Source organism: Epargyreus clarus, unplaced genomic scaffold (genome assembly GCF_041222505.1).
Source record: "Epargyreus clarus isolate Ecla_fem2 unplaced genomic scaffold, WU_Ecla_fem_2.2 ptg000015l, whole genome shotgun sequence".
Classification (NCBI taxonomy): domain Eukaryota; kingdom Metazoa; phylum Arthropoda; class Insecta; order Lepidoptera; family Hesperiidae; genus Epargyreus; species Epargyreus clarus.
The window spans coordinates 8,682,377-8,696,704 of NW_027332223.1; the positions used below are offsets into that span (position 1 = coordinate 8,682,377).

General features: G+C 35.6%; 1 protein-coding gene across 11 annotated transcripts in view; it reads left to right on the forward strand.

Moving 5' to 3' along the window:
* by (focal adhesion protein tensin) overlaps nucleotides 1-14,328 on the forward strand; it is a 112,942-nt gene that overhangs the window by 43,821 nt on the left and 54,793 nt on the right. The window contains exon 1 of one of the 11 annotated variants that reach the window (XM_073080538.1): nucleotides 3,139-3,580. The exons of the other annotated variants lie outside the window; for them this stretch is intronic. Coding sequence (XP_072936639.1) covers nucleotides 3,497-3,580 — 84 coding nt within the window. The 5' untranslated portion in view covers nucleotides 3,139-3,496. Of the gene's footprint in view, nucleotides 1-3,138; nucleotides 3,581-14,328 lie in introns of those variants that run through there. 11 annotated transcript variants of the gene reach the window in all.

Sequence of the window (14,328 nt, forward strand, 5' to 3'; positions counted from 1 at the left end):
AATAACGGCAGTGTCAAGCACCGCTGTGCTTAAAGGCTGGGGTAAGGGAGATATACTTTTCCCAGTCTTCCAGCTTAGTTCTCAGGGGTAGCGGCGCATTGTGGCCAACCTTAACTAGGAATCTAATCCTATCTGGGGTTGATAACAGATCATGAGCGGCAGGAGCCATTTCCCAGTAGGTGGACTGTATGTTCGTCTGCTACGCCTATATTATATAAAAAAACTTTATGCACCGGTATCGTTCAGGTACTATCGTGTCTTAATTAGCTTTGGTTGTTCTTCGATTCATGACTTGTCTTCCTAGTTTGCTCCAATTTCTATCAACTTCCAACTACATCTGATTTGTGTTGGTTGTTTTTACCTGGACCATAAACATAGAATATAATAAGTATAAGCATAGGATTTTCGGTTGAAACAAACAATGTTAATACTTCCAAATCCTTGTTGCAAAAATAGGAGCTCTGTACAAACCATTTTGAATTTACACTTAGATCATTTATATTCATATAAAATATCGCCGACTAAGTTGAAGCAGTCATAAACAGCACCCAATACCCTCAATACATATTAATTTGGCTTCTCATGTACCCTATTAGTCAGTAACGGGGACTAATCATTGAAACAAACGAGTGACTCGACGCGGGTGTAAGGACCACCAATCAATTACACTTTATTGGCCATAGTGAAATATTTGCGAAGATTCTTCATGTCGTACTGTCTGACTTCACAATTTATGCATACCTGTCTCGCTGTCTTGTCAGATAACGCACGATGAAACGATAAGTAATACCTACATATGTATATGATTGTTACCGCCAGAAAAATGTACATCTTGTACTTGTCATATTACTTTAACGTTTATTTTATGTTTATACTAGTTTTTGCCCGCGGCTTCGCCCGCGTTAATAAATTTAACATACTAACATACATAAAACTGAAAATTCGTACCTTCAACTTTGCTAAAGATTATCACTTGATCAAATGCATAGTTTACGATTCAATCCTTACTTATATCGATTAAAATAATCGATGTTTTGAGTCCAAAAGATCGATTCTCCGATTAATCGATCTTAGATCGCCATCCCTAGTTCCCGTGAGATTTCCGGGATAAAAACTATCCTATGTTCTTTCTCGGGTCTCAACTATCTTTGTACAAAATTTCATTAAAATCGGTTCAGTGGTTTAGGCGTGAAGAAGAGACAACCAGACGGACAGATAGACAGACAGACAGACACAGACAGACAGAGTTACTTTCGGATTTATAATATTAGTAAGGAAAGTAAGGATAAGGATTTAAGATTAGGTAATAATATAAAATAACCCCAAAATTGGTTCAGTTAAATGGGTAAAACCCTGAATTCAACGTTATGCGGTCAATAACTTTTCATGTAGTATTTAAGGAGGTGACGGTTAATCTTACGTATGCGTGTACAGAATCATATGCAGAAATCAGAATTATAAATCGTGCGTCATTACTTCTGTTATTAATTTGTTATTCTATTAAGTATAAATTAATAAAATCAACTTAGTTTTTGTTTCCAAGTATGATTTTATTGATTCTTACTACAACATAATCGTAAATACGTGGACATAAGCCCCCCAATCCGTATTCTTTTCAGAAGGAAGGTCAGGAGCTTTCATCAAAATATAAAGCTTAAAAAACTTTTTACGACGCCCTTTACTGTTTGTTAAAATGAATTCTAAATGAATTACAATAATAAGAGTGTCTCTCTTGTCTCATAATCTTTCTTGTAGCATAATTTTATCAGTGAAATTAAACTGCTCGCAACATAATATAACGCACTCTAACCTAGTCATCGTAGCTATTTAAGATTCACGGGTGTCTAACACCATTATAATGTTGCAAACGAACAGAATTCCGCATTCCATTACAGCTAAAATCCACACATGTTAGATGCGTCTCTTACATCAGATGTTTTAAGCAACTATGTTCAAAATAGCAGCGTAATATCAGTGAAATATACTTATAAGCAAAGTATAATGACCATTAGGTTAAATTGCAAACAAGTCGTATGTTTTAATTGCACACGTTCCTGGCGTTAACTTCACGCTCATTACTTACGCAATTACGATCTCACTGCTTCGGTAATTTTATTGAGATGATGATGATGATTATTTAATTGCTAAGTTCTTATCGAATTGCTGAAACACGTGTTCTTAATATACATATTGTATAATCTGTAATCTTTTCACTTTATCTTTTCATGAAGGAAAAACAGCAATAAATTAAATATTATGGCCCTCAGCTAACATAATTTACAGTATATGTAGATAAGAAATATACAAAAGATATATTTTTATTAAATAATACTTAAGTTGTAGTGAAGGACATTTAAACATATTTTTTTGATCTCTAGACTAGATTGTTTTAAAGAGACCCGTCTCTACATTAAATAGATGTTTCAAGAATTTATTAGATACAGATCTTTTAATGAGTACACCGGTCACGTTCGTAATTGTGTGGATAAACGTTTACAGTAAGTCTCATTACATGAATGCGGTCCACAGTGTACAATACACAACACATTGCGTTGGAACAATTGACATGTGTCAAACGCAACTTGCTCTAGCTCTAATTTTAGTGTATTGTTTATGGCAACAACGGATGCTGTTTTGCCGCGCAGTGTGTTGATCTCTCTTGGACTGTTTGAGGCCGCTATGCGTACGTAATTGATTGCAATAAGAGGGGAGTTTGGTAACTTTAGCGAGTGAATCAAAATAGTTCCGAGATTGTGTTTGGAAATTTGCGTTTCGTTAACTAAGTATGCTTTGAAAAGTAGCGGTAATATGTTTCATAACTCTACTTTTAGGTAACTACGAAATATGTTTTTAAAAGTAATTAAACAGTCTCAGTATTTATTCATTTATATCTAGAAGGTCGTCATGACATGTACGAATATTGATGAAGGGATTTGAAACGCGAGGCGTGAAAAGAAAATGACAATTTACTACCTGATGGACACTGTAATTTGGTTACAAAGCGAAACCCATTTGCGGGGGGATGTGATGGACGTGTTTTGATTGATGTGTTGGAATATTAGGGGGCGGGTGCGCCGGTACGGAGAACACCTCGGTCGTGGTGTCGCGGCGTGAAGGTGACGCGGCCCGCAGCCGCCGCGGCGCGCCGCTGTCAGTGCGCGCCGGACGCGCGAGTAGACCGCACACCGTGCCACACGGGAATGGCCTTGCGCGCCTCTAGTGCACCTCATCCCCACGTGTTTACGTACACCTTTATGCCGCGAAAGGTGGTTTGCGCGATTTTTAACTAAATCGCGGCTAACGCGCCCACGGTGATCAGTGATAACAATTTCCTTTGACATTCCAAAGAAAATCAGTTAATTTTTTCTTCGCAATGGGAGCAGTGTTTCATTAAGTACCACGGCCTTAACTCCCCGTAACTAATAAATGATGAGCCGTGTCCACATCTGAGGCGAGGTGACATTCGCGCAGCGCCGGCGGCGGCCCCGGCTCAAAGATGAAGTTGTTCAAGAGGAGGCTGTCGTTCAGCGGAGATAAACAGAAACGGGTTTCCCGTACAGACGATCCTTTTGAACACGAGGTACTTACTCGCTCTGCATCGCCGAACAATATGGGCCTAACACCATTGAACCACATCTACTTAGTATAAGACTAAATTTTCGTTCAAATCCCATATTATGCATTTAAAATCATCATTGTTTTTGTTATTTATGATTCAGTTTCGAGTAAAGATAAGGCATCAAAACAATTGTTACTACAATAACACAAGTCGTCAATAGTCAAACGTCTTATATAACGTTTCGGACGAAAAGGTGTAGGCATAATTAGAGGTTTCGGCTAACGTCAGCAATTGATAAGCGTTTTATTTGAAGTTTTTGTAGAGCGGTGGTTATACCGCGAAATAAATTGAAAGGCAAGGTTATCTTATCAGCGGAGGCCGCGGAGCTCCGCGCACGACTATAGCTACGTTTTAACTACTTGCAATTCAATTCTGCAAATCATAAATGCCGATCTTATATGTATATAGCCGCTTGCGAGGCTTGCTTGCGGATCTGTTTTGGACTAACGTTTTTCGTTATACATAAGTACATAAGAATTTCTAGACACAGGACTTTTGAGTTGTTTACGACATAAAAATACGCTTATCTACCCTTCTCAATAACTAACACAGAAGCTAACATTGACGCAACTGAAGTGTCTGATGTCGAGTAGGTATATCTACTACTACATACTTGTACAGTTTACTCATGTATTCACATAGAAAGTGAAAAAGTCTTTCAGAATATTTTATACGTCATTCACTATACGTAAACTTATCCTTAGAAATGAAAAGAAGAATAAGGAGCAGTGTAAATCAAAATGAAGGTTTATGATATAAAAGACGACGATAACAAAGATGTCTTCCATCCATCATCCTTCCGTCCATCGGTTCATGTGAACAATGAAAAATATATCGCGTTGAAAACCTAATAACAACTGCAAGTTTAAGGCGTGTATTAACCATTAACACTACATACTCGTATTTATTGCTTGACGAGACGTCTTGCGTTGTTTACTCAGATGTTCATTACCTACGCCTGTAAGAACAGATGTCATCATACCTAATGGCTAATGAGTAAAACAGACGTAGTATCAAAGGGAAATAGAATCCGTATTGAAGCCGCCTTGAGGCAGTTGCGCATATCTCCCCCCGCATTACTTTCAATTGAGGTTGATTGTTTACGAGATGAACATTTGACTGCGGCATAACATTGAAAACTTGCACAAACATAATGACCTTTTTACGAGTATTACTGATAGTTAACGTATTATTGGGCAAAAAGCTGTAGAAAGTAGAGTTCTACATCAATAGAACACATTAATACTGCTGTATATGTATAATAATTATAATATTGCTGTCATATTATTAGATTATAAACAAACGGGTTGTCAAATTATTATTTTTGTACCTGATTAGAGCATATATTTAATTAGTCTACGTTATGAAAATACACATAAAAATGAAATGTAAATAATGTGATTGGGAGAACGGAAATATCGACTAATTTAAGAAGTAAGACTTCAACTAAGAACTGTGTTCTGTTTACTTGTACAGTTTAGCCCAATGTTTTGAAATGCATGTACTCGTATATACCTATAAGCCATAGTATACAAAGCAAAAGCACTATTGCTTATAGGTGTATAGAAAACAAGGGACGAATATACACAATAGGTGGTCTTATCGCTTGAAACGATCTCTGCCGGACATATAATAGTGTAGAGTTTATAGATTACTAGAATTATGAGTAGGTAGAGGTGCACATATGTATGTGTTCATGTATATTCATCATGATATGGTTCAAAGTTAATTAGGAAAGCAATAGAATAGAACAAGGGAAAAAGGGAAGCAGAAGAAAAAAGGACACGTGAGAAGACACAAATAAAATAAAGCTATACTTTTTATATATATTGCATAATGTTAAAACAAGTATATTATATCAATAAAATTATGCAAATATATAAAAAGAAAAAGTATTAGGAAGTTATACGTATGTTATGCTATATGTTTATAAGATGTGTATCTACAATACATGATCGGCATTGTATTTTCTCACATGATATTTACGATATTTGGCTTTATGAATCATTTGCTTACGACTTGCCAAAAAAGTTGATTCTATTAAAGTTATAGAGCTAGAGATTTCTAGACTGTTAATGAATCACTATGAAATGACAATATGATTTATAAGCAATAATTCATCGGTAATATTTTATCAAAATATACTTTTATAAATAAATCTTTATTAGTAAATGCTTTTACGTGCTATAAATCCTGATAAAATTGAAAAGTGATCATTATTATGTACGAATCTTCTTCGTAATTTAATCATTCGCAGAAGAATAACAAATTGTCCACATGAGTTTAAAAGACTATTAACCCTCTTAGAAAGAAAATAGGTGCTGTCTATAAAAGTATAGGTACTCCAAAATTTTAATCAAAAGAAAGGAATGTATTAAATTTTAAATTAAAAATGAACTCTAGATTAAGTTAGTTATAAAAATGTTGTTATATTTTGCGTTACTGTCAATTATTACAACTAAGTAAAATGTTACGTATGTCAGTTGGTTATAATTGGTTCAAAAACCGGACGGCTCGCTCCGGAATGCCGGAACCAACGGGGATTGTGCGACCCATCGTCCTTGGGAAATGTTTTATTATGTTACTATGTTTTTATAATTATAAATGTAATTAACACGTCGGTACGCATAATAAAGATATTTTTATAACAACTTTTGTTATTAAAATAGCTCAATTTATTTCGTTTCAATAGAAGCTGCGCAATACAGACATTCTATCCATTCTATCATCCATCTATTTTATAAATAAATGGTGATTTTTAAATGTTATTTAGATTCTTAGGTAGAGATTCTGTGATTTCTTTGTATAGTTCTCAAAGATATTGGAAATCTATCAATCCGCACTTGACTAGCGGCGTGGATTATGGCCAACTCTTATCAGCAGAACAGTAACGTGTGGATGATGTTAAATTTAAAAGATAGCCAATAGAGGCAAAAATATAAATATAGTAGGTATTTGTAAACCGTAACTAAGGGGAATCCGGAAAGCATGTTATCTTTCAAAGCGATCTTCGCTCTGACCAATTGTCCTTGGCCCGTGTTTGTAATACGTAATCCCCTACGTATTATGATAATATCTACCTACCTTGAATAATTCAGATAGTTATAGTCATACGATAAGAAGTAAATTTAATGGTCGCATTTTCCGAGGAAGTTTTTAGAGATACTTGTATCTACTTGATATTGGCGTTAGGAATCTGTCGTTTTGACGGCCATACGTGGTATTTAAAACTTTACAAGATAACTACATACAGTTTAGGGAAGAATATCGCGGAATTGAGACATTCTACGAGTATGTAAAGGGTACTCGGTTTGATACGTATTGATGGTTTGTTGGTATGATACGCGGTTTTAATGTCTTTATTGCCGATATTTCGACCCAGCATGGAACGTGGTCACGGCGAAACTCGAAGATAAGAACTGTTCATATATTGTACTGTATATTAAGTAACGCAGCGGCCACGTCGCGTACTCGCAACGACCGCAGGATACGCAGATACTGCCGCACACCAATGCACGCACGAGATACTTTTACGGATTGTCAATAGAAATACTTAATATTCGTGAAGTGAAAATTGCTATATTTAGTAACGACTTGAATACGATGCCAGAACTCGTACAAAAATCATTTTGCCTTAGGTTCGTACGGAGAGACAGGACAAATTCCAAGTCGAGCCGTCGCAGGAATGTTTTCACTGGCGCATAACTTGAAGCAAATTAATTTTCAACCTTTTAGTATATATACCTATCGGTGTTGTATCGTATAGTTTAGTACATACACTTACATGATACATTTACTGCTTTAGTAATTTGTACATAGCTGCTCATCTATACAAATAAATAAATTTAAAAAAAAAAACAATGTCTATCAGTCTGTCTCTTTGTTCGGGGGTAAATTCTAAAACGGTAAGACCTAGTTTGACGGGATTTTCTCTGGCAGTTATGTGATGTTTTAAGGAGTAACTTAGAAGATTTTTATTTCGGAAAAATAATTAGGCTTCCGCGCAAAAAAATACTTATGAAACCTTCACAGAATTTACACTTGAAGGTGGTAGAACCCTTTGTGGTTCGACTCCGGCGGCACCACCGCCACACCTATTTCTACCTAATAACAGCAGTGTTAGGCGCAGCTGTGTTCCGGTTTGAAGGGTGTGGTAAGGGAGATAGACTTTTCCGAGGCGTTCCAGCTTAGTCCTCAGGGGTAGCGGCGCATCTGTGGCCGACCTCAGGTAGGAATATCTAATCCTATCTGGGGTTGATTACAGATGTCCATGGGCGGCAGTAGTCACTTACCATCAGGTGGACTGCATGCTCGTCTGCTACTCTCATATTATAAAAAAAAAAAAAAACTTTTAAATTCAAGTGAAGCCGGGCACAGCTCATAAGTAACAAACTATAAGCGTATCCATAGATGGCAAATTAATATAGGGCTATTAATCGTATGCAAGCTTCCATTAATTACGAACGTGTGAAGTGACTGAAGTGAGTAATTTGTAAATATCTACTTCAAAACCTTGCCATGTTTAAGGTAGTTGTAACAGCTACGTAATTAGAATTCCTACTCTCTCCGACTTACGATTTCTCCGCGACGGAGAGCATGCAAACATAAGTGCATTCCAATATTAGGTACTTATTCCGTCGCCCTATGATTTCGTTCATGAATTTTTATGATCCATGTTGACAATGCATACGTACATTTTACGTTTTAATATTCCGAATTTTCTATTTTTCGTAACAAAGTATGGATTTCTTTTTGGAGGGTCAGTGACTTTGCTTTCGTCAATTTTAAAATATAGCGTCTAGAAACATACTTTTTGTAGGATAAATATATTCTTGCACAGAAAATAAAATTCTTAAAAATATCTAGTACCAGCAATCAATGAAACGAATAAATAGTGTAAACATTGCTATAGATATGTAAAGCTTTACCTTTCGTAAGCGTCATTTACTTTGTATTTATTCACCATTATGAGAGTAAAAGTTGTAGTCACAAGATACGATGAAAGTCATTCAATCCCGAAACGTGTGACAAACAAGCAAGGCGGGTCGAATGACAATGAACCATTCTTGAAGGGCGTGGATAACTTTATTAATTCTCGAAGCTGGCCTATTACTTCGTATCACATGAGGACCATAGAGTAGGAATATGGAAATCAATTTCAAATTTTATGTGACTTATACGTACGTAGATAAGTATTTACGTCTTCGAAGTTTTCTGTAGATATTTGTCCACCCTTAACGAGAAAACTAAAAGGCATTCTAGCGGAAAAGCTAAAATTTTATTGTTATGTTCTTGTTTTTCTTGTATGAACTATCTTAAATTTGCACTTATGGTGTTCACATCCTAAGCCAATATAAGTTCGAAATGTAGCAATAAATTGATTTTATGGTTTTAAATGTTAACACGAAAGCCAATGTCACCGTTTCCCGTTGCCCTATATGGACAGTGCCCAGTAAGTAGAGGCAACACTACGCCGAAAGTAGTATAGTAATGTTAAGTGTTTGCGCCTACGCACGCGCCCGATGGCCGCTATCTCGCCTTAGAACGATGCTCCGGACCACGTGGGATGTTTATTATCTTATCTACCTGATAGTTAATCCGCTGCGCTATTTTCATACAATGTACTGGATTTTGAAACCAACTTGTTACAGTTCTAAAATTACCTCTTTCAAAACGCCGACCTCGATTGCACTTGCCGGAACCGAAATATTGTTACTTTATGCCTTTGAGACGCAAAACGAGTGATTTGGTACGGTGGTGTGAACAATGAAAATAGGAAACATACCTATTTGAATTTCGTTTGAAGATTTAAAACACTGTTACATTCGTTGTGTAATTAAGTAACGGTATCTGTATGATTCAGAGTTTATTTTTTATTGACTAGTCATTAAAACACAGCCTTAGGCATATCCGTCAAGCATAATTACGACATTGCACTGATTAATAAGTATTTTTGTTTGACCCCAACATTGTAGGTGTTACATGTGAGTAAGAAGCGTCTTGGATATTAATTAACCTATATTACTTCGGTTACTTTGATTCATTTTCATGAAATTCTGGTAGCTTAAATCGTTTTGTTAAATTTTGTTGTTCTGTTCATCTCCATAAGTTAAGAGGTTTGAAAACTATTAAACTGATTTGTAAGCATCTTTCTTGAAAAGGTAGAAGACTTTATTTTTTTAAGACCACCTTTATATAGGTTAGGAGGTTGATATAGAGCTCTTTTCACTATGACAATATTCGGGTAAAAATTGAGGCACAGGTCATAGAGTAGTATGAATAACTACATTATTAATTATTAATGTATGGTCTAATGAAATACAAAATCAATCATTAGTTATAAGACCTCACTATATAACCTATGATTATTTATAGTGCAGTTACAGTACAGTATCTGTCTGCTGTAGAGATATACAAAAAATACAAAAATACAAAAAATATTTATTTCTTTAACAATTAATTGGTTTACGTAATAAGTTGTTTGGAGCCGCCTAGTAAACAAATGTCTGTGTTAGGCGGCTCCGCTCTTCTATAACTAGACATCATATATAGTTATAAGAAATAAAAACAAACTGTATCAAGTAACAAATTATCTATGTTATAAATATTATAAAATATATATCTATAAATTTATATAATAAGTATGGTGTGTGTGTGTGAGTGTGTATGTGTGTTTGTGTGTGTGTGTGTGTTTAAGTGTGTGTGTGTGTGTGTGCGTGTGTGCGTGCGTGTGCGTGTGTGTGTACGTGTAAGATTTACTTTGTGTATTTTATAAGGGACTCAGTATCGTCATAAGACAGCGAAATTATCCAGTTAAAAACAGCGAGTCGACATTCCCATTTAGAGCATTTGCAAATATTTAGTTTTTTGTTTATTACGTTGTACAAATGTTTGGATTGTGCTAAAAATTGACATTGAGCAAATTTTGTTTTTAATAGTTTAGATTTAAATATATTATCTCTTCTCCTACCAATTGCTAAATCGTCATGATGCAAACTTTTATGAGCCCGTAATATTGATTTTAAAATGTACAATTTTCTCACAGTTAGTACTTCGCAAATGTTATATAATATATATAAAAGAGATTTCCACGTATATAGTCACTCATCACGATATCTCTGGAACCATTAGAGCTAAAGACTTGAAATTTGGTAGGAATATTCTTTTCACCGAGTAGAGGTCAGCTAAGAACGGATTTTACGAAATTCCACCGTTATGGGGGTTAAATGGGGGTTGGAAGTTAATATGAAAGTCCGTCAGTTTTAAAGCAAACTAGATGAAAATTGGTATTTAGCTTTCTGATTTAAAGTAATAAAAATCTAATCTAAGGGTTTTTCCAAAATCAACCCTAAAGGTGGTTAAATAGGGGTTGACAGGTTATTTTAAATTTTGCCATTTTGGAAGCCAGCACTATGAAAGTTAGCCATTGCTTTGCTGGTTAGATATAAAATAACTTTAGTTCTACCGTTTTTGGAAAATCAACCCCTATGTGGGTTAAATAAGGGTTGTAAGTTTGTATAGAATTCCCCCAGTTTTGATGTAAACGCTATCAAAATCGGTATTTAGGTTTTCGATTAAAAATAATTAAATACCTATTTCACCATTTTTGGAAAATCAACCCTTAAGTTGGTAAAATAAGGGTTAACAGCTTATTTTAAAATTTGCCAATTTGAAAGCCAGCACTATGTAAGTTAGCCATTGGCTCACTGGTTAGCTACAGTGGAACTATAATTCTACCGTTTAGAAAATGAACCCTTATTTGGGTTAAATAAGGGTTGTAAGTTTGTATGAGAGTCCCCCAGTTTTGATGTAAACTGTATAAAAATCGGTATCTGGGTTTCGATAGAAAATAATTAATCATCTATTTCATTGTTTTTGGAAAATCATCCCTTAAGTTCGTTAAATGGGGGTTGGAATTTTATTTCAAACTCCGTTAATTCGGAAGCAAGGACTATAAAAACTTGCATTTGGCTTTCCTGTTAGAAATAATAGAACTTTTTAACACCATTTATGGAAAATCTACCCTCAAGAGGGTAAAATAGGGGTTGTAAGTTTGTATGAAAGTCCTCCAGTTTTAATGTAAACTGTATAAAAATCGGTATTTGGGTTTTCGATAGAAAATAATTAAACACCTATACCATTATTTTTGGAAAATCATCCCTTAAGGTCGTTAAATGGGGGTTGGAATTCCATTTCAAACTCCGTTAATTCGGGAGCGACCACTATGAAAAATTATCATTACAATCAATGAAGCATCTGAGTCACGGTTTTTTTTAGATTTTTAGATTAACCCTTAAGACTGCTATAGAAGGGTGTATGCATTATGCCTTTCTGTTTACACATCTGTTTCAGCATTTTAGCAACTCAACAATCAACCACCATTAGGGTACTATTTTTTTTATACTATAAAAGTAGACGACGAGCATGCAGTCCACCTGATGGTAAGTGGCTATGGACATCTGTAATCAACCCCAGATAGGATTAGATATTCCTACCTGAGGTCAGCCACAGATGCGCCGCTACCCCTGAGGACTAAGTTGGAACGCCTCGGAAAAGTCTGTCTCCCTTACACACCCTTAAAAACGGAACACAGCAGCGCCTAACACTGCTGTTATTAGGTAGAAATAGGTGTGGCGGTGGTGCCGCCGGAGTCGAACCACAAAGGGTTCTACCACCTTTAGAAACCTATAAGTAAAGGAAGATTCTTTAAAAACCGTTGTTGAAGTTACTTCCTATGGCGTGTCTGGAAAAAGAACAGAGTGCAGAGAGGTTTAGTGTAGGGTGAAATTCCACGGGCCATCGTAACATATATTTTTAACATGGGAATGTATTACGCGTGTTGAAGTGCACATCGACGGTTTTTTAGGGTTCCGTACATCTGTCTGTCCGTCTGTCCGTGTGTCACAGGGCTCTATCTCTGGAACCGTAATAGATAGACATTTGAAATTCTTACAGAGGATGCATAACGGTGGCCGCTATAACAACAAATACTAAAAATAAAAAAAAGGGGTCCCCATACAACAAACTGCTATTCGATATTTTTCCAACTAACCTTTAAACCGGTAGAAGTAGACAGTTGAAACTTTCACAAAATGTGTAAATAAAAATTTTAGTTGTACGGAATGCTCAAGGTGCGGGTTGGACTTGCACTTGGTAAATTATTAGTAACGCGCAGACCCGCGGGCCACAAGGAAAAGTCGCGGGCCATACACCACCCGTGGGTGTCGGCTTGCCGACCGCAGGTGTTGAATTAGCTTTCAGAAATTTGATGATAAAGTATTTATTGATACATATGTACATAGGAATGTTTTTGAAATTCTACTAAGGAGGTAAAAGAAGTGTTATATGTATATATACGGGAATCTTTTAAGTTCGAAGTTAGAAACGTAAAATTTCAGATAACGTCTATTCAGACAAATACACGACAACGTGGACGGGTGCAAATTTCATATATGATAATGCGTAATTTTGGTATACTGATTAGGTCCATCGCAACTACTTTGGACTCACTGCGTGCCAACATTTTGTCCTGCCGTGGGGTATGGTTGTGGTTATGCGTGGATTAGTGATGGTTATGTGATAGACACATAGACCTTGGATTAAAATTTTTGGGCTAGAACAGGGCTACAGTATCCCCTGCCTGTCGTACGAGACTAAAGGGGGACTTCGGGAGTTGCGGGCAGCAAGAATGGGAGCTCTAACCGCCCAGCCAGCTACCCTGGAAAGAACCACTGTATGTAAGGCCGCATATAACATGGACGGTTCCTATGGAATAGAGTAAATAATAATTATTTTAGAACTTTGAAACTAGCCTGGAATAGAGTTCGGGAATAATGCCCTTAGAAAAAATGCACGGTGTAAAATAAAAATAAAAAAAAAGTAAAAATATTTAATTAACAGCTGGAATAGATCAAATTTTGAAACGATTTTTTGTTTCGTCCTGTTAAACAACCAAGAATAAATACTTCGAAATTTATACTTTTTTTTTTAAATAAAAATGTAAATTTTAATTTTGACATTAAAATAATATGACTAATTAATTTTTTACAATATTTTTATTTTTCCATTCGGCTTTTAACTGTTGCTGCTTGACCATTCTTTGAACCTTTTCATTACTCAGCTTCTCCATTATCTTCATAAATTCATAAAAAAACGTAAAGGCGTCATGTAAGGCTCGATGGAAAGATTTCTGTCATAAAATAAAAAAAAAAAGATTATTTTATTACAATGAATTATAAATAATTATAATACTGTAAATAATAATGTAAATATTATTTATTATTTTAATTCATATAAATCGATAAGACCCTAAGTAGTTAACGGTGTGTTGATTTCGTAAAATCCGTTCATGATAAATAATTAGGCAGCTAGATAACACAATTTAATATTTCTTTTACTTGGCATGTATTTTATGCCACGCGAAGCGGGCGGGTAACGGCTAGTGTTATATAATTCATTTGTAGGGAATCTAAATGGTTTCAAATAAATGGTTTTGAGTAAACATCGTTGTGCCCTTTCAACCTTAAGAATTATAGTTTTCGAAGCCCCGCCCCATACCGGGATACAATAATTTAGTACAGATTGCGCCAATGCAAGGTATATTTGCTTAAGAAGGTTTGGACTAGCTATATGACGAAGCGTCTTAAATGTCCAAATGAGTTTGCGTATTCTATTACTAATAAATTCTATTTGGGTGTGCCAGGTTAGGC